Here is a 27645-nt window from a genome sequence, read left to right on the forward strand (position 1 = left end):
GTTTTATATCAGAGAGGTGGCTTGATGCAGTTGAACTCCTCCTCGCGGGGATCAGGTCCGCCTCCTGCCGCCGCTCCGCTGCAGATGCCGGCTGCTCTCTCTCCACACTGACCTGCGATCACCGACGATGGACAGGATGGCCTCGCGCTATAAAGCTTAATCCCTCAGTCTGATGGCTTTTCTGTATACACCTGTCTGATTTTGAAGTCAGAAGTAGGCTATGCAGTCGTGTTGGCAGCTAAAGTGATTTGCAACAGGCTGTGCCTGCTTGCATACTTGCAACTTTTCTTTCTTTTTGTCGGTGCTCTGTGAGCCTCACAATGTATAAGTTATGCATTATCATCGTCATGTGCTGTGCGTTTTTTCCATGGTGCTCTGCAGCGCCAAAGATCTTGGGTGCAGATCCCAGGTCAGAATTCGAGGCAGAGCAAAATGAGGGTCTGCAGGAGGAGATCGCTGGCCAGGAGAGCATCCTGTCTAAGGTAGGAGGAAATATCAATGTTCTTTGTTCTATGAACATTTTATAATTTCTTTCGTAAAAGTTTTTGATTGACCTTGCTGGAAAATACATTCCTGCTCTTCTCTTTGTAGCTGCTGGGTGATTATGACAAAGTGAAAGCCCTCTCGGAAGGCGCTGACTGTCGGTGTAAATGTGTTGTCAGACCCCTGAGCAGGAGCGCCTGCCGGCGGATAGAAGAAGGGAGCGCCACCGCGCAGGACTTCTACACCGTGGAGACTATCACATCTGGACCAGAGTGCAAGTGCGCCTGCATCGCTCCTCCGTCAGCAGTCAACCCGTGTGAGGGGGAATACAGGCTGAAAAGACTTAGAGAGGCGGGGAAAGAGAATGTCAAGGTGAAGTGTCGTCTGCTCCATTCCCCACCGATACAAATATGTTCCCACGCTGCAGCGCCCAGGCTGAAAGCTGCTGTTTAGCCCACCTGTTGGTTTCTATAGAGTTATGGATCACTGGAGTTATGAATATCATGTTAGATCAAATTCAGGAAGGGATAGTCCCACACTTGATCCAGAAAGTTTGGATTGGCTTGGCATAAACCTATTTTACGCATGTCATGTCTGAATTAGTAAAGCCTTTTGACAGAATCCACTTCATCGTTTTAGCTTTCCACCATCCTGGAGCTGCTGGAGGGCTCCTTCTATGGGATGGATCTACTGAAGTTGCACTCGATTACCAATAAGCTAGTGGATCGCATGGACAACATGGAAAAGGTAGAGTAACGGTGTGCATTTTTGTTGAAAATAGCAATGCAAATATGTTGGTATAACATTCACACAAACTGGGGGGATAGCAGGTGCGTTTAGGTGACTCCTGGACTCAGTATGTCCAGTAAAACCCTTGTCAGAATTTAATATAAATGTTATTGGACATTGCATTAAAACAATAGATATATTATTCTTTGGACAACTTGATTTGAAGACTAGATTAGAATAAAAAATACCATGCTTTTAGGTGTTTTCTCACAACTTCAAACAGCAGCTGGCCAGAGCTTGTCCAACTTTGTCCAAAACATTTCTATATTTGCATGGAAAATGTTTTGTATGTGTCACTCTTAGTCTGCCTGACATAGGGAAAACAACACTGCACAAACTGTCAGGCCAATCGCTGCATTTGGTTCTGAAATTGCTCTTTTCACAGACTTGTCTTGGCATGTGAAACACATCTGTATACGTAGGTGATACAATTAATGGATAAATCAAGCACATCTATGATTAATCTTACTAGTTTCAGCCTTGTTTGACATTTGAAAAAGTGTTTTTTAAGATATTTTAGCCAGGCAACATATACATGAAATCATTGCAGCCTATTTTCTCATTCAAAAACATGTACATTATAACTGTTAATAACTCAATGTGTCCATGACTACATGAAGGCCGTGTCTCTGAACCATGTGGATGAGGTGAAGCCCCAGGAAAGTCCTTCAATCCAGACAAAAGCGACTGAAAGCCTTCCAACTGTTCCCTCGCCACAACATCAGGACACGAGGAGACTCAGTGAGGTGAGCAAGGCCACTGCATATCCAGGTTAGGTTTGATTATTCAGTCAGGTAAGCTCAATGAGACACAGAGTCCTTCTTAAGAGAGACCAAGACACTAAAAAAAAACATCACAAAGTTAAAGCCAGAACATTGATACAAAGACAATAAAGTATAACAACAATCCTGCAAATGAAGGTCAGGTCCAATGGAGATCAACGAGAATACGAAACCCCAGACCAACCAAACTTATTTGGAAGAAAGTCAATTGTAGGAGCGTTACCCAAAACGTCAGTTTTAAACATACTTTTTGGACCTACTTTTGCAGTTTGATCTACTGTTCTTGCCACAGTTGAGCACATGGCATGATAAAGTATAACCTATGAGTATAACCTACAACATGGATTTTCAAATTGTCTTCCAAATAAATTGGTCCAGATAATGTGGCGAATATTTTGGTTTGTTTATAGTCCCTCTAATAGTCAGAGTACCTGTTTCTTGCCCTGTTATTTCATAGGCCCAGGGCCCCTTTAATCAAATAAATACATTTGCTTTTGGAATAAAGTCATTTGACGTTGTTGAGGGTCCTTCAGTATTCCAAAGTTGACATTTTGGTTCATGTTTTGCAAATGCAATATTGATATAGTTTCTTGGTAATAGTAAAATGCTTTAATTTGCCAAGCAAGTGCATTGTCAACAGTATATTATAAGTGTATTTAATTGTGAAAGTATCTTAATCATGTTTTAAGTATTTTCCCCTGTATTCTAGGTCAAACCATTAAAGTGCATCTAACTCTCATGAAACTCTTTAGTAAAATGTTTGTTGATATTGAAAAACATGTAGAGGGCATCTAATCAAACCGATTGGTCTCACGCTAATGCTTTAGTTTGAATTGTTCTCGCCTCATATTAAGTCAGTATCCATCTGTCCACTAACAGGAAAAGCATGAGGAGCAGTTTATTGGGGAAAATCCGTCCTTTCTACAGACAGATGGTTCTACTCAGATCATTGAGGTCAAACCTCTGGTAACCTTGAAAACCCCGGCTAAGAAGGAGGCTGCTCAGGTGCTGAAGACCGGCCCCAACGGCATGATCATCAGAGGAATGACTTTTTATAAATCTGAGCCAGATCCGATGGTGGCGGATGACGGGGATCCCGGAGAGAACTGTAAGTACAGACCCCCTTAGTCGGCTTAAATGCTATGGATTAAAAGCAGAAAAAAACTCAAAATTATATTTTTAAATCTGCATATTAAAATGGAAAGATGTAAATGTGATCATCCCAGTTACAGCTTTCCTTAAAAGGTAAAGTATAGAATTCCCCTTATACGTCCACACACTGCTAACCATGAAACATGATCATAGTTTGGATGGATTATCACATTACATTAATTAATTTCAGAGAATGTCAGAACATAAAAGCTTAGTGCTTCTCTAAACCGTCTGCCATCTGTCAGCTGCTGGATACAGATGCCCTGCAACTATTTACGAATGGGTTCAATACTGTGGCTCTAACTGTTTGTTTGAACAGATTTGTGATTCCAGACACAGATTACTTTACAAAAATCATTTCTCATTTTGCTCAGATTATTTCACCACATCTGTTCCTTTCCCCTTTTTTAGTGTTTGAATATCATGGATTCAGTGGTGATGGAGCCGTTAACCTCTTCATTGAGGAGAATCTTCTTCAACACAGACCCCCGCGCCCAAAGACGAGAGCAGGACCACGATCATCTCGACCAAAGACAACAGGTCCTTCACAAAGTTCCATAGAAACAAAACCATCTAATAAACCGAAAGGAACTGAGCCCACCTCAAAAATGAAAATGTACGAGTTGCCCAGCGCCATTGGAACCACAACAAGAACCATCACGTTTGGACCGACTACTACCACACAAAAAACCAAGACGGCAGACACTGCACCTCAAACAACTCAAAGAGTCACTCAGCAAACAATCCCTTTGATGACTGAACCTGGCAACAGTTCTTTAAGCACCACTGCCAAGGTAACAACCGAAACTACAATGAACCCAACACAACCGTCTCAAATTACAACCACAAGAGATACACTAACCAAAATGGTGGGAACTTCTACCCTGGAGGTGAAAGACCAAATCCTGACTTTACCTGGTAGCACTGCAGCTCATTCAAGCACCCCAAACCCCACCACAGAGGCTTCAACTACCAGTCCCATTTCCACTATGACCATTACAACTCGTGCTGCCCCAACTTTAGCAGCAACAAACCCCACAATAGCTTTAACACCGGCTACCACCACACAGGCTGCTACCACAACACCAGAAGAAGAAACTCAACCCATCTACTTTCCAGCCATGACTACCACACAGAGACTGATGACTTTGCCTCCCCCAACTACTGTGCCTTTCACCACACCTGGGACTACCTCTGCTTCAACAACCACTACCACCACAACCACCACTACGACCACTACAAGTACAAGACAGGCTGGTCCAGGCAGACAGAAATACAAGATTAGCTGGGAAGAGGAAGAGAGGGAGCATGGAATCCCAGAATCAGAAGAGCCAATGCAAAGGCAGGAGGAATCTCGCCCAAAACAACCTGGTAAATTGACTATTTATGTTGAATAATGTAAGCAATACCTTATTCATCCACACTTTTAAAGGAAACATCTACACAAATGTATGAGAGCAGCTCTGTGATACTGTACTACTGTGTTTTGAGCTAAGTGCTAACATGTTCACAATGCTAACAAACTAATTTTAAGCGGGTACACTTTTTATCACTGTCTTGGTGTAGTGGGTTAGCATGCATGCTAGCACACTAATCAGCTCTTAAAACTGAATTCTGGGGATGCCACTATTTTTGTAGGAATTTGGTCATAAACCCAATGTTACGTCCCGACTAAGGTCTAGGGGACCTGGAGACAATAACACACAACAACCAATAATTATGAGGGAGTCAGCGTAAAGTTTGACAAAAGGTTTATTCCTTGAACAACCTAACTGAACAGAAGTTTAACAGAAATACTCTTTGTGTGAGGAGGAGGAGTCAAAGGAGATTGTGCCAAACAAAAGAAATAAGCATAACAAACCAGGCAAATCTCTACATCCATCCTTTGAAACCAAAACTCAAACCCTCACTAACTAAACTACTCTGAACTGGACAAAACAGAATAGTTACCTACGTGATGAGAAATGTACAGGGTACCCCAGACTTAGGCCCCGGTCCCACGAGGACAAAAACGGTCGTTTGCGTTACTGTTTAGTGTCATATAGACCGTTCTGTCACACTAGGACGACCGAATATGACAGTAAAAAACTGCGGAAACGATAACGGGTCCCAAGGTGGATAGCACGGCATACGCAACGCTCTGGGGGGGGTCCAACGGCTCCGTGTGTAGGACCTATAGGCTATACGATCATTTTCTGATAATGATGAGGCAATAGCCCCGCCTCTCCCCACCCTTGCTGCTCAACCCCGCGTCAGAGTAAACTGCACACTGAATTCAGATTATTTATCTTTCTCTCGATATGGACATAAACGCGAGTGAAGTCTAATCTGACAGGACGGAGACACGCAGCTCTGCTCACCTGCAGCTCCTCCCGCTGTGATGCAGCGGTGAACGGAGCAAAACACTCACTTCAAGTCAAATCATCTCCCTTAGCTATTTTAATTACCTCTCAAACTACCTAAACTAGTTATAAATATGTTTATTTTACTGTCGGGTCACTCATTACTGGATCCGCTGCTGCATGAGACAGACACTGACACTGTCCGAAGAGAGGGAAGAAAAAGAGAGGCTCCGTGTATTTTATTATTATATTATATAGAGTCGTTATTCATTTGTTTTAAAAGCTAAATAAATAACAAAGAAGACCGTTGACTTTTATAATTTTGTCCGGAAGATTTAAACTTTAATACACGTTGACTGGTGAAAAACTCTGCCCGGTTCCCTCGGCCCCCACCGCGGAGAATAAACAGAAGGGCAACCATGGCCGTTTCTCAATCGCGAGGAAACCGGCTTCCAAGCCAATATTTCAAGGATACTACGTCATCGAGTGCCGCCGAAGGACTGTTCCAATCTCCAGCATATTTGGAATTCCAACAAGGCCGCGTCCTTGGTTTGGGGGTAATTTCAAGGCTGCACATGGGTAGACTTCGCGTCCTTAAAATCCCCACAATGCTTTGCGCACGGACCAATTTCCCCAAATCTGTGGCGGAAAATGTAAGGCGGGGCCTCTCATATGACGCACACCTGCACACTTGCTAGCCTGTTCCACTCTTCGTTTTCCAAATGCCAGGAAGGATTCTTGCCTAGCTTCTGAAGAAGTGACTCGGAAGACATGTGCTACCAAGCAAGCATCCTCGCAATTGAGAGACGGCCCATGACAACCATGCTTCTTCGCTGCTTTTGTGGAGGAAGTTACAGCGCCACGTACAGGCTCATGAATATGTACTGCAGCTTCTCCAGCGGTTGGAGCTAAACGGAGCTGTCTCGTGTGGACAGACACTATCCGGTGAATATTGCGTGTGGACGGAAGCTTTTTTGCATTTGCGTTAATCCTATGCGTTTTACCGTATGCGTCCTCTTGGGGCCTTACCTAACTCCCCCACCTCTCAACACACATTTACAAAGGTCAGAACAAACAAAGTATAATGACTTTCTTAACAAGGCAGTCAATTGCAGGCTCCTCAATCAGCAACAGGCCCAGGGTGAGAGAGCGAGAAGACTTCCTGGGTGCCTCCTTTATGGTCGGCCCTGGCTGCTGATAGGCCAGCTGAGGGTGAGAGGATCCAATCAGCCATCAGACTCAGGTGCACAGGCAGATACCGATCAGCTGCTGATTAGCTGTGAAGAAGACAGGGAGAAGAGAGAATATACAGGAGGGGAGGAAAACTACACAAGTACAGCCTGCGCAACATACAGAAAATAGCAGGCTTCGTATTCCTAGCAACTATTCATGTTATGGGAGTTTCTCCAATTATTATTAAGACATTTATTTTAAAAAACTGTAATGGCAACCTCATATTAGTGCCAGAACAAGTCATGGGAAACTAGCAGTTAGCATGTTTCCCCTCTTGGGAAACAAATGTCTGAAAATAATTCCTTGGCTATCCTCCAACTACTTTTTCAGTCAATTGGTGGACTGACAGACCAAATAACCAAATAACATTCCTAACTCTAAAGCCACAATGCCAGTGGCTTAAAAAAACATCTGTGAATGTTTTGTACAACATCTTAATGCCAAATATATTGCCAAACATTAAGAACCCCTTTAATTTTCTTGTTAACATTTGCTCTGATTCGATGGAAATACCAAATGGAAAGATCCTTAAAGTTTTCCATATTTTTTTTGAAAGATGAATTCATATTGTTCTGTGAATATCTAGACTTTGTGTTTTAGTGGCAACCTCACCCTCCCTGTCATCCAAGCTGGTTAAAATAAAAGCCTCTAATTATTTTCAGACTCTGTGACGTACGTCTGAATGATGTTTATTTGCTTCTAAATCCTCACTTGTTGTGTCTCTTTGCAGGAGGGTGTAAGGACACTTTGGCGACCATCTCCGAACCAGTAACTCACAACACCTTTGGCAGGAATGAAGGAGCTTGGATGAAGGATCCAAAGTCGGATAATGACAAAATATATGTCACTAACTTCTACTACGGGAATAACCTGCTGGAGTTCCGCAACCTGGAGGTTTTCAAAAAAGGTAAGAGCCTGGTCTTGTGTTGACCTGTAAGTCATCTTTATCTTTATCTTATCTTCTTGTGTTGATTCTGACATTTCAGGAAAAAAGATTCGCTCACTTTTTGTCCTGATCCATTTATATAAAAACCTGTCTGAAAATGAGCTGATCAGATTTCGGCCACTTTATGATGTCATAAAATGTTTTTGGCTTGTGTAACCATTAGCCAATCAGCAACCAAGGTACCCCCCCCCCCCCCCCCCCCCCCTTATCACCTGAATCCCCTCCTAGAGCACCATTGTGTTCTTTTTAACCAAATCTCTCTCAAAAGGGCATGGGGAGGGGCTCCTTATTTTCATCTGAAGTAACAGACAGAGAATCAGCACTTTGGAAACAGGGCTGAAACAGAGGGGATTATGGGTAATGCTGCAATGATCTGTTTGGTGTTTGGAGCCAAACACTTCAGAGACATGTTTTGTATATATCTGAGACCTATAATATATTGATGAAAAACAGTATAAATAGAGGACCTTTAATAAATCTGATGTTTATCCGTCCTTCTTGGTCCCTTCTAGGACGTTTTACCAAATCATACAAGCTTCCTTACAACTGGATCGGCACTGGCCATGTGGTCTACAACGGGGCTTTCTTCTACAACCGCGCCTTCTCCCGAGACATCATCAAGTTTGACCTGCGTCTGCGATACGTGGCCACCTGGACGATGCTGCACGATGCTCTGGTGGGAGATACGTCGTCGCTGGGGGAGTGGCGCGGTCATTCAGAAGTCGACTTCGCCATAGATGAAAGCGGCCTGTGGATCATCTACCCGGCTCTGGACGATGAGGGCTTCTTACATGAAGTGGTCGTTCTGAGTCGGCTGAACCCCTCGGACCTCAGCATGCAGAGGGAGACCACCTGGAGGACCGGGCTCAGGAGAAACCACTACGGAAACTGCTTCATCGTGTGCGGCGTCCTGTACGCTGTTGACAGCTACAACATAAGGGACGCCAGACTGGAATACGCCTTCGACACGCACACAAACACTCAGATGACTCCCAGAATGCCCTTCACCAACAACTACACCTACACCACGCAGATTGACTACAATCCAAAAGAGGGGGTTTTGTACGCGTGGGACAATGGACACCAGGTCACATATAACATAAAGTTTGCCTTTGTAGACCCTTAATACGGGGTCGATGGTAGTTATTTTAAAAAGTTAACTCTATGGTTTGAATGGATTGTGGATCAGTCCAGATGGCCTTCATGATGGAGACAACGGGGGGTCAAATGTACAAATATACTTAAGTGTATTTTGAGACAATTGTTTTGTTCCCATCAAGATTGTTTAACCCTAAGTCTGATTCCTCAGTCAATGCATCAAGATGTAATGTATATACTGCAATTCTGTAAAAAAGCCCAATGAGCTAAACTATGTAGAAAGGGTTCAGAACTATTTTGTATCTTGGGTCAAATAACTCACAAACACATAAAAGCATACTCTTAACAATTCCCCATTTTTTTGTATTCCTTTTCCTTTGCATCATATGCCACAGATCCTGTTTTAATGATCATATCACAGGTTTTGCCGTTGACCTTTGTCTTGTGAAAGCACTTATTCCCTCCTTGGGAGACTGTTGAGAGGAGACTGCAATAAAATGTGGAAATACTTAAACATGTCTTTTTTTATATGGCTAATCTAATCCAGGCAGAAAATATGAATACAGACAAACAGTGATTTTTTTTAAAGGATGTAACTTGAGGTATTATAGACAACAAAAATACTATTTTAGAGCTCGTTTTGGGACTCGACCAGCAGTATCAGTTTCGTGATGGGTCGACAGAATGTGCTGGTTTTTGTTTGTACTTCCACTTGTCGTACACAACTGGCAAGACTTGCGTTATTCGTCCCATGAACTAGGAATTTCTTGGAGCATTTTCGTCGATGATCAGGACTATGTCCCCGGTAAGACTGATGGTTAAACCTGGGCCCTGGAGAAGACTTTCAGTGATGTGCTCTGGTAAGTTGCACCACAATCCAAAACCACCCTCAGTTTACGCCTTTTTGGATGGTACACGCCGTGGTGTGGAATATACCACTTCCTTTTGCCTTGTCTTTTTGTTCAGGTGTCATTCTTATGGCAAAACCTTTATCAACAACATCCGCCATGAACCCTTTGTACTCCTTGTAGAATTTGTTGGAATTTTCTTTTTAGGTTCAAAGCTCTTTGTTCAGCAACACGTCTATTATTGGGAAAATCAAGTCCTTCTTCCTTTAATGGCAGCCCAATACTGCAGGGTCCGTCTACCAACTTGACAGAACTCGTGACATTTCCAGACGCTCCTTGTGTTGATGTTCTGGAAAGTCGAGCTTCACTTGCCGCTTCAACAATTCCTCGATTTCTAAAAGAAATTCTGTTTGCTGTAACGACTGGCTTAATCCTTCCTAGAGGTCCATTTATTGTCCAACCTAAATTGGTCTTAACGGCGTACGGGCCATTCCCTTGGCTGTTTATGACTTTGCATGGCTCTAGAGCTTTTGGCACGTTGCACCCAATTAGCAAGCCAGCCTCTGCGATCCATTTGTGGTATATTGACCTCTTTCTGGTATTCCCATTGTTCCACGTCCTCCTGAGAGGGAATATTTGCCTTTCGTACTGGTATTTTGTTTTGGGAATAAACAGGTGGAAGTGCTAAATACTGGTTACTTTCAAGACCACATATTTCAAGGTCACATGCAACAGATGTTTTAGCTGACTCCTCTTTATTCATTGTTTGTAGGAGGATCTCCGTGTTGCGTCCAGTCGCTTGAAGCTGCTGTAGAATGGACTCTGTGCAAAAGGTAGCCGTACTACCTGGGTCCAGAAAGGTATATGTTGTTATGATGGTATTACCCTTTTTTGTTTTCACCTTCACAAGAATGATAGCCAGGGTGCCTTCAGGCTCACCGGCCCCAATATCCTCCTCCCGTGAATCATCTTTATCCATATCCACTAAAGCATTTGCAACAGTCTTTACCTTTCCTTTGCTCGACACGATATTACTGAAAGGCAAAAAAGAGTGGGGTGTGTGAGATTGCACTCATGTCTTTGTTTGCATCCTTTACTCATGTGGCCCTTTTCCAAACATCCAAAGCAAAGTCCTTTGCCTCTGAGGAATTCCAAGTTCTCTTTGTGGGTGTTTTTGAGAATCTGATTGCAATTAGAAAGATTATGTTGTCCTTTAAAGTAGATGCATCGGTTAGATTGGGATGTGTCACTGTGTCGGTTATTCTTTTCTTTCTGAGGTATTGGGGATACACTAGTGCCGAAACCACTTTTACTCTGCATGAACCTTGTGCTGGGAGTCGCAGGAACGAATGTGTAGCTTGTTTTTGCTGATGCATTTGGAATTTCCTTTAAGTTTCCGAACACTGGATGAGAAAGGATTCTAGCAGGATGGTCGACAAACTTCACGAGATCTTCAAACTTAACTCTTCCGTTGTTTCTAATTGTATATTGCAAGCTTTAGCCGGCTCGCATGTTGATTGAGTGATCCATTTCCTCCATGTATTCCACACTGTCCATTGTATTGAGACATCCATTAAGAAACACGGCAAAGGTTTTTAAAGATTGTGGATCCTCAGGTTTAATAGATGGCCAATTGAGAGCCTTGTCGATGTAGGCTGTCGCGATAAGATATTCATCTCCATAACAACCTTTTTGCCTCCGTGTGTCCTTTGTCAGATTGCATATATTGGCAACTGCTTACAAGCTCTCTTGGTTGGCCAATAGTGCATTGCTTCAAAAAGTAAAGCCTGTCCTTACTGAATTCTGTTTTCTGTTCAATACCATGCTCAAATGCTCTTATGAAGGACCGATAATCCAAAGCGTTTCCGTTGAAGGTAGGAATGTTGAGCGGGGGTAATGAAGAAAGTTTCTGTTGCGTTACCATTGTTTCTGTTATTGCGGTCTGTTTTTCCATGACGCTTATTAAACTGTTCATATTGCCCTCTCCCTTGCTAGAAGACGTACTGGATGAAGTTGAACTTTCGGGACGTTGTCGTATGAATTGTGTTTCACTATTAACGGCATTTGCAGTTTTATTGGTGTTTGGTTTAGGCTTCTTGGCATTCAAATGAGAATTTTCTTGCTCTAATGCTGTACTCACAAACTGTGAGTCATCCCAATATTCATTCATTCTGTCTCCTGCTTGGTACATGCCTGCATGAGAATCCTCCATTCCTTTGATTATACTTAATTTTGCAGTGTTTGCTGCAATATCTGTTTCAAGTTCCAGCTGTTCCTTTCTTGCCTTCAAACCAGCTTCCTCCCTTTCCAGTGCTTGCTTCTGAGTCAGCCGCTCGTGCTATCAATTCTGCATTTACAAATTTATTTTAGCAGATGTGATAGAAGACCGAGAGGATCTCCTTGAACTTTGTGAATGAACACTCTTTACGTTTGAAATACTGTCCTGAGGTGCAACACTCATATGTCCTTTTATTTTTGTCCGGACCACATTGGACACAGGAGCATCAGCGATCCAGTTTAAGACCTCCTGAGTAAACTCTTCCAAGGCAGCTGCTTTGGGGTTGTACCATTCATCCTGATCCATTTCCACCTCTTTCTCCTCCTCAGTGGACATTAAAGCTTGAACAGAATCATTCAACTCTTGCATTTCCTCGCGTAGTTGTGTAAACTCACTTTCCACTTTACCAGTTCCACATTGGAGACATTTTCCATTAATTGTCTGATATCATTTATTTTCCTTGTCAATGCACCCAATTGTGCACTCCTTGATGATTTCAGTCGTTTGAGCCTTTTCATATACACATAGTCAATGTCACTTTCAAGTCTGCCATTTTTGTTCAAGATGACACATTTATTCCTTTTGAATTTTACTTCATTGTTTATGGACTTTCATTTTCTTGATTTCCATTGCGTGTTGTACTGTTTGCCGCGAGTTGAGACGTTTCCAACAGTCTTTGAACGCTCCACAGCAGTGACGCGTTTCACATTTCACAACACCGTCGTTCCAATAAGTAGAAGCCGAAGTAAAACGAAGGCGAGTGTTTGACAGACTGTTATGAGTTCTGAGTTCTTGTTTTCAAAACAAACGTTTCCACGGACCAGCGCTGATCAAGCTGGGTTTTTTTTAAGAATAAAAGAGTCACCTTTCTTAAGCTCTTTTCTATTCTTTTGTTTTAGCGCCTGGCCGACGCGCTCACACATCACTCAGAGATACATTGTTTGTTTTTGGTACATTTGTTTCCATGTTATCGTTTCCATTTATTCAGTGTTCGTTCTCTTCTTTAAACACAAATGAAGGTATCTTACCAGACGATGTTGAAACAGTTTTCGTCACTTAAATGAACAAATCTCTGCAGTGCGGTGCAGCGGTCAAAGAACTGTGTGGCTTCACAACCGAAATAGAACACACAAGTGGCTTCTCAATACTCAAATGTCCCCTCCTCGACTCCTCGGTCCTCCGGTAGTGACCCGGAAATGAATTTCAGCGCGCCATTTCTAAATGCACACCGAGGATCGAGCGTCGAGGAGGCTCTCTGGAGGAGCTATAACCGAGGACACACTGATGGTTCCTCCACGGCTCCTCCGCGGATGCATTTGCGGGAACGGTGGAGACGTGACGTACGGCCGGACTTATCTCAGCCAATGACAGCTCTGCATGCATTCCCTGGATATTATTTTAGAAACTGCTTTCATCGCGTCGCGATGTTTCCAGAGAGAACAGCTGTGAGGTCCGTGGAGAAAGCAGAGCAGTGTGTATAATAAATATCACTCAATATAACAGGCCTACTCTCTTTATTTGCGTTAGTTTAGTAGATAACTACAAAAAAAGAGTCGATATTTTTCTAAGACCATTTAGTGCTTCACATAATAAAATACACAACGGCTGTAGCATGATTATGCTTTAGGAGCTGTAGGTGTGTGTGGTACAGTGTGTGTGGTGCAGTGTGTAGGTGTTGTACAGTGCGTACACTGTACAAGACCCCATTCAATTCCCCATTTCAGCGACCAGAGAGAGGGGGGGATATATCCAGTCTCTGATTGTGTTACGTTATTATGAGAGTGCTCTCATACTTAGTTTAAATTGTATATATTTATATAAATATATTTGTGTGTGTGTGTCCGCATCTGTAGCCTGTTATTGTCTCATTATACCGCACTCTCAATGAATTCAAAGTAAATATATAAGTCGTCATGAACACATCTGTCCATCAGACAGAGTGCTGCTGTGCCTCCTGTCATCATTAATGGACGTCTCTTTAAAATGACCACTCAGAGGAGAGGAGTTCTCATTTCTCTAACTGCCTGCTGCTTCCCCTCCTCTCTCCTCGGTTCCCCTCCTCAGTCCTCCGCTCGCATCTCCTGTGGGCGGGACTAAGTCTCGAGGATAGGAGTCGAGGAGGGGAGTTGAGGAGGGCAAATTTAAAAATTGAGAAGCCTCTAGTCTAGTCTAGAGTATAATCAGCAGGACTCTTTTAACCAGCTGAGGCAATCGCAGCACCAATCAGCCGCTCTGCCCAACCGTGGCTGCGGATCCCGATCAAATGACACCAATCAATTATACTCCATTACATACATTAAATGATTAAATAATCAAAATAATAAATCAACGTGTTGGGTCCTACAGTACTTGTATATAACAATGCAGTAAAACAATTTCCCAAAAAAGGATACGGACAAAGGAAATGTAAAATCCAGTGTTTATTTTGGTATTTTTCACTAAAAACAAAACCTCACAAGTTTCTTTTATTGTACCCTTGCTTTCTCCCAAAGTTCTGCTGGGATGCAGTGAAAACATTGTGGTGAATCGATTTTATTTTCAAACCAAAGGAAGGAAAAAATATATAGACACAGATGGCCTGGCTTAAGATTACACAAGTAAAGAGTATTTTATGTGCATCTGTTGAGCTAAAGCTTAACCCATTGCACAATTGTGTAGCTGAAACAAACAAAAAAAGCACTTTTAGGTACAAGTATTGTATGTTTTTGTTAATCAACATATACAAAAAGGTTCTTATTTTTATGATGTATCATTTGTTTTTCAATATCAATTTTAAAGAAACATTAATATGAGGCCTATGAAGCCAGACCTTATATTCTTATCTTACAAGTTTGTGCATTTTTAGTGCCAACCTTTACAACGAATCAGATAATAAAACTCCATCATGCAAAATAACTTTCAGGCCTAAATGCACATAATAAAAGTGCAATTCAACCCGTGGACAGAGATGTCTGGACTCAAAAATAAGTTAAATGTCAAACATTTAGCTCAACTTTTAAGGCATAGACTATATTCATATAAAAAGGGGCAGGGGTCATAAATGTAATGAATATCTCAAGATGTCCACTAAGTAAAAAATCTCCTAGTTCTAATGAAAACGTTTCTTTCCCATCCACCATTTTATAAATGTATGTACAATCATTTAGATTTGTGTGGTCAATTTGAATAAAAATTTCACAAAAGCACAATCAGACAAAAATAATATCAAGTCTTTACAGAAGACTTTTGACAGCAGAAATGAGTGAATTGTATCACAGTACAGAAGTTGGTATAACTGTTACATAATAACAGAAATAAATATGTAAAGTAGCTGAATCTGTTATTAATATAAGAGAAGCATAGTGCAAAAAAACAAAATTCTTCATCATACAATGCTTAAAAACAGAACACCTGAAATCCTTAAACCAATGGAAACCAGCCAACAACATAGTGACAGCCTGCTAGCTTTCACAGATCACCTGACTTCCTGAGGTTGCTGCCTGTAATTAATCTGGCATCTCTTACAGAGACCATCCCAGAACTCCTTTTTGTAGCTAAACACACAATTTGTCGTACTTCTAAACATTAATATCAAAAATTCTTTCCAAGTGAAATCAGTCATGGGTGTGTAATCATTTTTCAGTGTTCTCCTCTGGCTTTAGGGGCTTGTTCCCAAAATTAAAAACAAAAAAAGCAAGAGTGGACACGAGGAGAGCTGCACAAGTATTTGTGTTATGACGGGGTGACTCAGGGTTCAATGCTCGGCCCCCTGCCGCTAAGCAATTACCCTTATGTGGGGCATCTGGGGTTACAGGGAGAAGTCAGAGATGCCACACAAGGAGCAAGCGGACCCTATTATAGACTACCTCCGGATATTTGCCCGGATAAAGAGTGCAGTGGACTAGTCCTGACCACTTGAGCTACCTTTGTGTTGCATTAGAATCTAAATCAAAAACCTCTAGTCAGCGGGAGTTTAAAAAACAAATGTATCACACAAAAAGAGTGTTAACTGAAGCCCCATCTTCTGTTTGTCCTCATGGGTTTTGTTGGTGAGTTATATATAATAACAGGTGCTGGTGGTCTTAAGCAGACCCCATTAGCACATTGATAGGAGGCGGGGCCTGACTGTCAGTCGGAGAGTGTTGGTAAAACGTCTCGGTGCGATTCACCCGGAGCAGAGGCGGGATGCTGGACGACCTGATGTGGATGATCCTCGTGTTCGTCACCTCACAGTCGATCTGCATCATCACCTCGTAGTCTTTGTCCCTTATGATGCTGTCTGTAACGGCAGGGAAGGAAGCAGAATGTCAGTTTTAGTGCACGGATAAATGATTCTAGTGTGTATTTGCTCTGTCAGCAGTGGGTTTATATTACAGCAGAAGATTTAATCAACTCAAGGCACACATAGAGCTCGCCAAACTGTATTCGTCACACTAATCAATGGCAGGTTTTTTGTTACACTGGGTGCAGAGAGACATGATAAGAGAGTGATTTAGGATTGTAAAGGAGTATTGTTTGAGGCAGTTGGGGGGGCGGAAAACTGCAGCTAGCTATAAAGAAAGAAAGGTGGAGGCGCGGACACACATGGCGTCCAGAGCTGAGTCAAAATCTGGATTTCTCCTTCTTAGAGATAAACAAAACAGGCCTAAACAAGAGCAGGACATGCACATTTGAGAGGAGAGAAGAAGAGTTTAGGAGAGAGGAAGAGAGACTCAGGATCCTTCAGGCTTCTTGTTGCATTTAGAGATGAACATAAGAAACTCTGGCAAGATTAAGCCACAGGAAGAGGTCGATGTTGATGACTCAGACTATTGTGTTAGGAAAAACCCCAGAGATGGCAACAAACCACAGATGAAAATAAACAAAAAGCTTGTTATCAAGAGAGGAATCCATTTTCTTCCCGAGGTCTTCCTGACGTGTGACCTACAAATAAGAAACTGCTTTGGCTTTATCTCGGGAAATTCAAGTTTGGACAGAGATGCTGGACGTGAGACAATGGTTCCTGGTTTGTGGTCTCCCGCAGCCTAAATTTGCTCCGCCTGGGGGAAGAACATATTTTAGAGTGGACATGCTTATAAAATCCTTCACGAGAGAAAGCTTGCAGCATGCTCAGGGATCCCTTGTGGATTTGTATTAACAGAAAACTTTAAAACGTGTGGCTTCCTATATAACCGTGTCCATATGATAGCAACATTCCCCATATGGAGCAACACACCTCGTCAGTTTTAGTGAGCTGTATTTAAAATGCCTGCAAAGTTGTTTAAAAAGCTGCAGTCTTTTTCCAGCCACCTGCACAAGACATCAAGCTTCTTTTGATTCTGCAGGATTTCCACAGACATTTACTTTAAAGATGTTATCAGATCCCGCAGTGACAATACAATAGCCCGTTCTGCCGCCAGAACACTCCACGGATGTTCATCTCATTAAATGGCGAGTAGATGTAAAGCCGAGTATGACTTCATCTGCTGCTGAACTTTCTCTTTTGCACCTGCAGTGAAACTGGAACTTTTCAAATGGCTTCAGTGCTCCAACAGAAATCTCTGGAAGTCATCCTGGGGTTTTGGGTTTTGTCACGCTATGTCGGTTTCAAATTAGGCCTCTGTCTGAAGGCGAGCTGGGAAAGTGATTCTCTGTGCATCTCCATACTGCTTGATGAGATCACATTTGAATTGTTCCCCCCTCAAATTTCAAGGTCCTGTCATTGCTCCACAGATGACCCTTTAGATTCTGCTCAGTTCAAAATAAACTTCTCTGACATTACCAGCGCTTAGGTCATTCATATCCAAAAATAAATAGAAGCCCAAGAGAAAAGCAACGAGTGGAAAAGTGGACGAAGAATATAATGGAAATAGTGTAAATTCTAATGTAAGAATGTAGCAAGAAATCTTTGAACAAATATGGAAATTAATTTGTACTTCTAGCTTTATTACTGCTTTAATAAATTCTCTAAATAAATATTAAAAAAAAAAGCTTTAAACTGAGCCAATGGGAAGCAGTCTTAGATCGTAAGCTAGGAATTTTCAGTCCTGTTAAAGTTAGATTGACTTTATCTTGTATTTATCTTTTTGCACATCTTACAGCCAGGATACCTTGACCTTACTTTGTAAGTAAGTACATAGAAAAATAAGTATACCTTCATTGCTTTGTATTACACCCTAATCCTAACCCTACACTTTGCGCATCCATTGGTTTCCCAACTTCCCATATAATAATTGTTTTGCCAAATATACATATGTCTTAACTACATTAAAGGTCCCATGTCATGGCCATTTCTACTGATCATGATTCCATTGTTGAGGTCTACTAGAATACATTTATATTGTTCAATGTTCCAAACTCACATTGGTTTCTCATACAGCATCTCTGTATAGTATGTGTATTCACTCTCTGTCCTAAACGGCTTGTTGGAGCTCCTGCACCCCCCCCCCCTCCCTCTGTGAGCCCAGTGTGCTCCGATTGGTCAGCTCGCCCACTCTGTTCTGATGAGTCCATCACCGTTACAGCGGAACATCAGTGTTTACAGGTGGTGACCAGAAATTCGTCTCCAAATGAATTGTAATGTTGCCATTTGTTTGATGATGTGTGCCAACGGTTTGCTAACATGTTCACCATATCAGCAAGGGTGACGATATGTCAATATTGTGTTAAACAAATTAAGATTTATATGGTTATCTCTTTATTTGTAGATGTTATGTCACCCCTTAATCAGATTACTGTACCCATCATCAAATCAAATTTCCCACAATTTAAAAACAATTGCTCTGTAACATGTAGGCCATAATGGTCACCATTATTCAAATGACCAACATTTCTCAATTCTATTCAGCCAACAACTCGAGAAGCTTCAATAGAGCGAGCACACACCCACACACACACACACACACACACACACACACACACACACACACACACACACACACACACACACACACACACACACACACACACACACACACACACACACACACACACACACACACACACACACACACACACACACACACACACACACACACACACACACACACACACACACACACACACACACACACACACACACACACACACACACACACACACACACACACACACACACACACACACACAGCAGCTCTTTGAAGAAGCTGCCAGATCTACCGTCCTCTCTGCATGGTCTCCTTCCCCCTTTTACTGGTGCCATCTGGAGATGTTCCAGAAAGTCCCAGCGACACAGGGAGCTGGTGTGTGCTGAGAAAAGCCTGATGTCTGGCAACAAGACATCTGAGGAAACTTGAGAGAGCATCTCGAGAGGATGGTCGCTGCCAGACTGGCACAGACACTGAAGACATGTTCATGAGGGGAGCTTTGTTTTAATGTCCAAAAGGAAGGAATTCATCAGAAAGTAACATTAAAAATTACAAGGCCAATCAAATAATTGCGGATTTAATAGGAAGGCGATTACATTCACTTTCAGATAATGTGTATTTAGAAAAGTCTGCCGATAAGCTCATCTTTTATCGATTGGGACGTTTTACAATAGAATGCAAGCCAAAAGCCAATGTTGAGCAACGAACCATGTTTGACTTTTGGAAAATAATCTTACGGGCAGTAAAAAGACTGCTACAGACATGCCAGCAGCTCTGTGACACTGCACTTTGAGCTAAATGTTAACATCAGCCTGCAGAACATACTGATGTTTAGCAGGTACAAACCATATTCAACATCTTAGCAGGGTATGCTAACATTGGCAAATTAGCACAAGAGGTACTCAGATGGCAGTATAGCCAAAGGTAAACATATCAATTATGTTTGAAAAGTATTGGGGAGACATTCAATAGCTTGGGTAACGTTTCATGTCATCATAAAGGCACAGAGTGAAAGTCACAGTATCACCACTAAAGAGGGAATGAGTCATGGCCTGGGGCTGTTGGACATCTGTGCAAAGTGTCACTGCAATACGTTGAATATTTGTTGAGAAATGTCTAGCGATCAATTACCAAATATTGACAAAAATGGCGTGGCTAATAGTAGCTTTAAGCACTGAGAATGATGTCACTGAGGCAAATAATCACTTGCTTAAGTTTATTTTTCCAAGGATCAGAAGGGTTAAACATTTGGGTTGGTAAGAGGGTTCGTTTCAGAGCATTGGTGCATGTTTGTTTGGATTAGAGGAGTAGGAAAATCTGACCCCCCAACTCCTTCAGTGGAGCGTTGCTTTACCTTGAACCCCCACTGAAAGCTGCCTGTTGGCGTCTGCCATGGTCCATCCACCTGTATATGATGTCATCTACCAAACATTCCTCCCCTCCAAACATGTCGCTTCCACTTGATTGAGCTACTTTCAAACTCGGGAGATCGTTAAATAAACACACCCTTCAGTCCTTATGAGGAACCACCGCTCGGCCAGATATGTTCTCAGAGCGAATCAAGGCGGAGGAGGACCGTGGACACGCGGCGATACACAAACAAGCCACGGCTTACATCAAAGTCTCAAATCTTCAATGATCAGTTATTGACCACGACAGACCAAACGCTCACTCCAGATTAGCAGAGTGTATCCGTCCCCTCCAGATGAAAACCATTTAGTGACTGGAGAAGGAAGGCATTCCTGAAGGAGAGCAGCAACAGGGAGCTGGAAAGAATTATCCTCCACCGTGGAGCAATCACGCCGCAGAGAAGGGGCAGTGTTCCTGCATTTCTAAGCGTCTTTCCCGTCTAAATGTGTACGTTCGCACTTCAAAGTTTCAGACAAAGACAACATCAATCTGAGATGTGACTTGAAGGCTGTCATCTGTGCGCCACATTGGACTTTACATGTTGAAAGCGGGTGTGGAGAACAGCAACAGCTAAGAGTCCTTTCTGTCAGGTCAACATCCAGAAGGAGCTGTTGTGGCATCTGAAACTGAATCTTCTCTCTAAAAGATACCACATGATCCAGCTGGCATAATAGATTCAAGAACACTAGCAGCAGAAACAAGCAGGAAAATACTTTAAAGTGGACCTATCATGCTATATTTGAATAATATATTGTAGGGCCATACCGATATAAAACATGTCTGTGAAGTTTAAAAAAAAAATACCAAACAGATCATGCATTTTAGCCATGCCTCATTTCACTCTATTTGCTCTTTTCCAGCCCTGTTTTTGAAAGGGCTGATTCTGTGGCTAATGCGCTGCAGCTGACCACGCCCCCCTGCAAAGGAGGGGGGCGAGGCACGAGCGTCATGTTACCATGCTGTTACCATGCTGTTACCATGCTGTTACCATGCTGTTACAATGCTGTTACCATGCCACGGCAACCTCTCATTCCTCTGATAGGTGGAGAGTTGCCCATATAGGCGGAGCTCCTCGTTTCTGACGTCAGAGATATTTCAAATCTGGATCAGATCCGTTGCAGCCCCGTTTTTAGAGATTTGGGTATGGAGGGAAAGAGAGAGGGTTGTGTTTTCTGACACTTGGTGAGTTCCCTGACACTTCGGGGACACATATTCATGTATAAAAGACGTACAAAAGTGCATTTTGAATGATAGGTCCCCTTTAAGTAAAAGCACATAGGAAAATTGCACTTAAGGCCAACTTCGTGCATCCATGACTGATCTTGCAAATCCAAGATCCTTTTCCTGAGCTAACAAGAATCTTTCCAGACCTGATATCTCTCCCTGAAAGCCACCTTTGTTTGGCCATTTCATCAATTAGCTGGAAAGGAGGTCTTGGATTTCACTGTTTGCAGCTATTTCAATGGGCCATCTGACCAGCATGGACCGTAGCATTCCTCCCTGACAAGACCAACCGAGAACAATGTTTACCTTCATCAATCTTCAGCTCTAACACCCCCCTCACAGAAACAAAAAAAAAGTGATTTCCCACTGGCCATGTCTTCCCTAAGAGCTCATATTCCACTGACTCACTCCCCTTAGAGCTGGTTGACTAATCGAATCTGTTGCTGGTGCTTTTCCACTGACTCTGAGATAACAGAGGAACAAGAGGATCTGTGATTCGAACACCAGGCAAACACCCAACAACAACAGGCTGTCTTCCTAATTGTTCACACCCTGCAAACACAATCCCTCTTGAGCAGGTTTCCTTTCAGTTCACTGCACCACCGCAGGCTTGGTCAAAATTACGCCACATGATAAATCGTTTCTGAATTTGGATTAAAAAAAAGATAACATTTTAATGAAATCTCTGATCGTCTGACTTTTTATATCTGGTATCAAGCGGATCTAAGAACTATGGAGAAAAGCTATGATGAGCTCATGGAAATCAAGAACATACTTTGGTGTTACGCCAAATAAAACAAATTGGCAACAACTGCACCAACCGAACTCTAAGATTTTTGCCGATTACGTATTGAAATATTTAGGCGTACCTCATGCACAGTGTTCCAGTGCTTTCATTTGATTCTGTTTTAAAAAGTAAAGCGTTCAAATAAAAAAGGTAAAGGGTGATTGCATCTAAAATGGACTGATGGGAAATCACCTCCCCTTGACCACAACCAAGTGCACTCTGATTGCCACTCACTATGACAAGCTGTGGCAATTGTTCCTTTGAGAGGAAATGAAGCGGTCTAGATGAGCATCCTCCTCCATGCCCTTTAACCTTAAGAGGACTTGTATTTGTTTTGATATCCTTGATTTTTTAATGCTAGCTTGTAGACATCAAGTGATTCAATCAGAGTGGATGCTTAGTGTGGCATGCTCAAAACAAAACACTTACATTCTCCCAAGGTTGCAAAGACCATGAATACTTTTTGTCCAGAACAAATAACTGTAGGTGGCCAACGTATCAAAGTCGCACACATTATTTATTTCCCTACTTTCCACAGGTCTGGACGATACTGGCTAGGACGTTTCTTTTAGCTGCTTCCACGCAGAAACTCTGGATTTTAAGAGTGACGTCAATGTGCAAGTGTGTCTATGTTGTTGTCATTGACGTATGTTTTATCTTTTGAAATGCCTTTGTGATGTGCTGCAACCCATTTTCCCCTCGGGGACAAATAAACGAATACTATACTGTACTACTGTAAGTGCCTTAACGTGCTCTTTTTAGATTGTAACTTGATTTATTACCTCAATAAAAATGTTAAACATGGGTTTAGGGCAGGGGTCGGCGGCACGCGGCACCGTAACCAGTGGCACACTAGGAATAAGTGGAATAAGTGTGCAAAAATATTTAAATTGTATTTTCGGATCCTGAACGAGACCCCCGCCAGAGCGCGTCTCCCCGTTACCTGCAGAAGGAAGCCATGCACGCAACGCAGCCCCGCTCTCTTTATCTCCAGGTGACTTTCTGCCGCTTTCCTCCGTAGTGCAGTGCTGATCGTTTCACCACGGAGGAAAGCACTTCACTAATTGCAGTACCCATAAGGAGCTGTACAAATGCCGCAGTTTTTGCGTGGCTATGTATTTAGTTGAAAGCCCAGTGGCGATCTGCTCATCTCTCATCGACATAATATGCTACAAAGGGGCGGACTGGCCATCTGTGTGTTGAACTTTCCTGTCGGTCGAGGAGGGCAGAAGCAACAAGCTTCAGGTTCAATAACCAGCTTTAGATTAAATGACTGGAGAGAGGCGAGCTCTTCTTGGGAGGCCGTTGCATTTATTTAGCTGTTCTTCTGTTTCACAAAATACATCACAGACAACTGTTTTTCTGCTTTCGCGTTTCACTTCCAGAAAAATACACACGCTCGCTCACTATCGCTCTACCATCCACAAACACACATGCACAAGCCACACCCCTCTCTCTCTCTCTCTCTCTCTCTCTCTCTCTTAAAGGGACAGCGATCTCATCTCACTCTGCATGACCCTAATATCATAATATCATGTGTGTTCTGTTGAACCACAGAACGGACGATCGTCCTTATTATCATGCCGTTTAAACCAATCATTTAAATGTGTTTGTTAAATTCGGCATCATGTAAGTTGCGCTCACAGGTCCACACACTGCTTCCCTGCAGCGAGGCTCCCCCCGCCCTCCTGCTGATAGTTGACGAGCGTCAAGCTCCTCCACCGCCCCCCCCCCCCCGTTGATAATTCTCGATCGTTGGCACGCTGATAACAATTATTTTTTTAAGTGGCACTTCATATCAAAAAGGTTGCCGACCCCTGGTTTAGGGTCTCCAATGCTAGTTTTAAGTCTTCTTTATTACAGCCGTGTCCTCATTATGTAAATGATGGTCCAATTTAGAATAAAATACACAATAAAGCAGCGTGTATTTTCGGGTGGAGCTCCCTAGTGATTGACAGGTCCTGCCACGCTGCTGCAAAGTTTTGGGATGATAATTCACGAAAGTTAATTGGAACATTTTGGTCGTCAATGTACGGTATGTCTAGTTCAACGTTCGATAGCTCTACCTTCTCTTGTCACTTCTGGTGGTAAGAAAACAAGATCAGGATGGACAAAACGCAAGACTCAAGACTTTAGAAGTAGAGTTCTCTTTGAATTACTTATTTCTCTACGGGTCTGTAAAGGTGATGGATATAAAGCCAACAATTCATGAAATGTATTTGAGTGTTGATGACAGACATGTGCTTACAAGGTTGTGCCAACAAGAAGGCATTTTCAAATGATTTTCTTGACAGTATAATATCTTTAATAAAATAATAATATGTGTAATGTTATAACTTTGGTTAATATAACAAAATAAACCTTGCTGCTTAAACCTCAAGTTCAATATTTTCTTTTCAACAATCTAAAAAAAGATCAAAGCAAAAAGGAAATGAACACACTGAAAAAGCTTTTCTCTTTTCTTTAAATGTTTGTGTGTGTGTGGTTCGGTCAGCGGCTGCACAGACACCTGACAGCATAGCTAAATGCAAGAGAGAGGATAATCAGAGTCTGAAGGACATAACAGAAACTACAAAGGGCTTAGAGGGAGGTAGGGAACAAAGACCTTCCACTAACAAGACGCCAGATGTCAAAGAAATTGTAATGGCAAAGAAAATCTAAATTCAAAAATGTAAGTTGGACAGGCAAAACAATCCAAATAGGTAGATCTTTGGGAAACAAAATACAAGCACATAAAGAACACATGTCCAAATCACCTTCAAATAGGCTTAACATTCAAAATGGCAGTGTTTCAGTCTGTAGGGGATTGGAATTTGGAGCGAAGTGTCGCCGGTTCACGTCCCGGTCGGACCAAAAATACGGAGTGTGGACTGGTACTGGAGAGGAGCCAGTTCAGCTCCTGGGCCACTGCCGAGGTGCCCTTGAGCAAGGCACCTAACCCCCAACTGCTCACTGGTGCCGGCTAGACTGGCTGCCTCCGCTCAGGCCTCTCAACTGCTTGTGCATATGTGCATATAACTGTGTGTATTTGTATATGTATGTTGTAAAAATTGTGTATGTACCTGTATAAAAACGCATGTGCGTGTATGACAGAGTGGAACTGAATTTTGAATAAAGGTCCATCATCTTCTTCTTCTCCTAATTTTGGTCAAAGGAGTTTTCCTTGCAAGTGTTTTGCACCAGCAGTAATGCATTCTTGTGAGGAGACGTGTTTCTGAATCTGCTCCCAGCCCTGCTCTCATCTGTTACAGCGTGTTGATTGAGCAAACCCCCCCCCACAACTGTACTGCGTCTGTGCTGCAGTGCTCACCGTTTATGTTCATGGCTGGCAACACCACAGACATCTTCGGTCGACTTCCTTTGTTGTGGCTGGTGGCAGGAAGAAGGAGATGATCCTGGGAGCAAAGAGGAGAAGGTTAGCGAGAGGAAAATACATCTGGCAGCAAATAAGACAGATTTATGCATGCATTTGCCAGTCGTTAATGAGGATTTGGATTCGAGTTGATAGCTTTAAAGAGATGACCTCCTTGAGGATTTGCATTAGCATGAGGTTATCATTGACGCAATGGGAGGATCAGAGGTCCTTAAGAGTCAGAGAATTCCACAAATTGAGTCCTTTTTCCATGCCATGCTCCATCGTCTGAGCAGATCAAATCAGTTAATAATCCTTCCCCTTGGGCCACCAAAACACTCGTGGCACTAATTAATCTAGTAGATTAATCTGGTAGGAGTCTAAGATTTAAAGGGGGATTAACGAGCAGTTACTGAAGCTATTAAAAAGTAGCTTGAGTGCAATTCATTAGACACTGGTTTTAATCTGAGCAGCACATCATCTGAGAAGGAATTGTGGTTAAAGAGAGGAATGCTAATGTGCAAACACATGAGCCACACACACACACACACATGAGCCACACACACATGAGCCACACACACACACATGCCACACACACACACACGTGCCACACACACACACACGTGCCACACACACACACACACACACACACACACACACACACACACACACACACACACACACACACACACACACACACACACACACACACACACACACACACACACACACACACACACACACACACACACACACACACACACACACACACACACACACACACACACACACAGCTAACTAGAACTGTAAAAGCGCGTTGAGTGGTTGCAAAGAAAAAAGCACAATTAAAATGCAGTCCATGTATGAAATCATTTATTATCTGAAAAATGACCATTTAATCTTTTCTCAGTGTGTAAAGCAAGAAAATGTATTTTAAATCACATAAAAAGATTTGCCAACCATCACCTGGAAAACTGGAGCTTTCTGTGGCTTTTCGCGAGGGGCCAAATGAAAACTATACCACACTTGGCTTGCGCAACTCAGCTGGGGTGATTTGAAAAATGAGGGGCGTTAAGGTGAAGACAGGCGGGAGTACGGTCTGAGGTCAGAGAAAGGATTACAGCCAGAAGATAGGAAGAAGAAATGATGAAAACGTCTGAGATACAAGGACACGCCTGAGAGAGACCATGCCATCTATATGAGATAAAGAGGATGTTAAAAAACAGAGCACATGTGGGAGGCTTTTGTAGATCATTGCCGTCAACAAGACCGTGTTCTTCATAACGCCTGATAAGATGAATTAAAGAGGACATATTGAGCTTATTTTCAGGTTCATATTCGTACTTTGTGTCTCTACTGGGACATGTTTCCATGCTTTAATGTTCAAAAAGCTCTTTATTTTTCAGCACCTCTTTTCACCCTCTGTCTGCTCTGATTGGTTAGCTAGCTGGCTCTGTTTTGATTGGTCAACTGCTTAGAGATGTCCCGCCCCTTAGCCTTATCACGTACAATGAATTAGAGCGCTAGCCAATAGAAGCACAAGTGTTACATAGTGATGTCATTACTGTGTCTTCCTGAAGTAAACAAAGGAGTCCAATGGAGTTTGAATGTTAGTCTTTGCAGACCATTTACATGCACACAAACCTATATATATATAGCACATACAAAAAAGGGAAAACCTAAAAACACAAAATAGGGCCTCTTGAAAATGACGCTAAGAAGTTGGGCTCAGGCTTCAGCGTCATACTTTGTATTTTTCAGAATGAATGGTTTGTGTGATTTACCGTCATGGCCCTGCACGGCTTTAAGGATAAGCTGTAAGCGCCCAAAGGGAGAATTAAAATGTTAAAAATGACTGGGCGGCGGCGTGGACTGTGTTTGGAGGGTGGCAGGGAAACAACCAGCCACATTACTGCTCATCATCAGGGGACCGGAGAGCCTGTCAAGCTGACATAACAGCTGCAGCTGCCATGACAACAGGTGCATTGAGCTTGAAGCTTATGGGATACGCTACATGGTGAAAGCAACCAGTGTTTTCACCACCTCAATGCACACCAAGCCGCAGGCGGTGAGATGACGGGACAGAGAGCAATTCTA

At 42.6% G+C, this 27645-nt stretch overlaps 2 protein-coding genes across 2 annotated transcripts in view; one reads left to right on the forward strand and one right to left on the reverse strand.

Moving 5' to 3' along the window:
* The first annotated feature begins 85 nt into the window (after nt 1-85).
* Nucleotides 86-9339, forward strand: olfml2ba (olfactomedin-like 2Ba). The gene is made up of 8 exons (XM_079672919.1): nt 86-482; nt 592-855; nt 1123-1230; nt 1893-2018; nt 2934-3162; nt 3618-4577; nt 7512-7688; nt 8240-9339. The coding sequence occupies exons 1-8, from the start codon at nt 321-323 to the stop codon at nt 8851-8853; spliced, it is 2640 nt and encodes an 879-aa protein (XP_079529045.1). The 5' UTR covers nt 86-320; the 3' UTR covers nt 8854-9339.
* Nucleotides 9340-14358: 5019 nt separating this feature from the next.
* The window catches only part of atf6 (activating transcription factor 6), a 44932-nt gene continuing 31645 nt past the window's right edge, over nt 14359-27645 (reverse strand). The window contains exons 15-16 of the mRNA XM_079669571.1: nt 25507-25591; nt 14359-16209 (exon numbers count right to left, since the gene is read on the reverse strand). Coding sequence (XP_079525697.1) covers nt 16013-16209; nt 25507-25591 — 282 coding nt within the window. The 3' untranslated portion in view covers nt 14359-16012. The remainder of the gene's footprint in view (nt 16210-25506; nt 25592-27645) is intronic.

Source organism: Notothenia rossii, assembly GCF_949606895.1.
Source record: "Notothenia rossii genome assembly, chromosome: 1".
In the NCBI taxonomy this organism is placed as follows: domain Eukaryota; kingdom Metazoa; phylum Chordata; class Actinopteri; order Perciformes; family Nototheniidae; genus Notothenia; species Notothenia rossii.

Excerpts from the sequence above, each read along its gene's own strand:
- olfml2ba (XM_079672919.1), top strand. The coding sequence starts at position 321 with ATGTATAAGTTATGCATTATCATCGTCATGTGCTGTGCGTTTTTTCCA. Across the intron at positions 1,231-1,892 it reads GCATGGACAACATGGAAAAG|GCCGTGTCTCTGAACCATGT; the intron begins GTAGAGTAACGG and ends GACTACATGAAG. Across the intron at positions 7,689-8,239 it reads CCTGGAGGTTTTCAAAAAAG|GACGTTTTACCAAATCATAC; the intron begins GTAAGAGCCTGG and ends GGTCCCTTCTAG.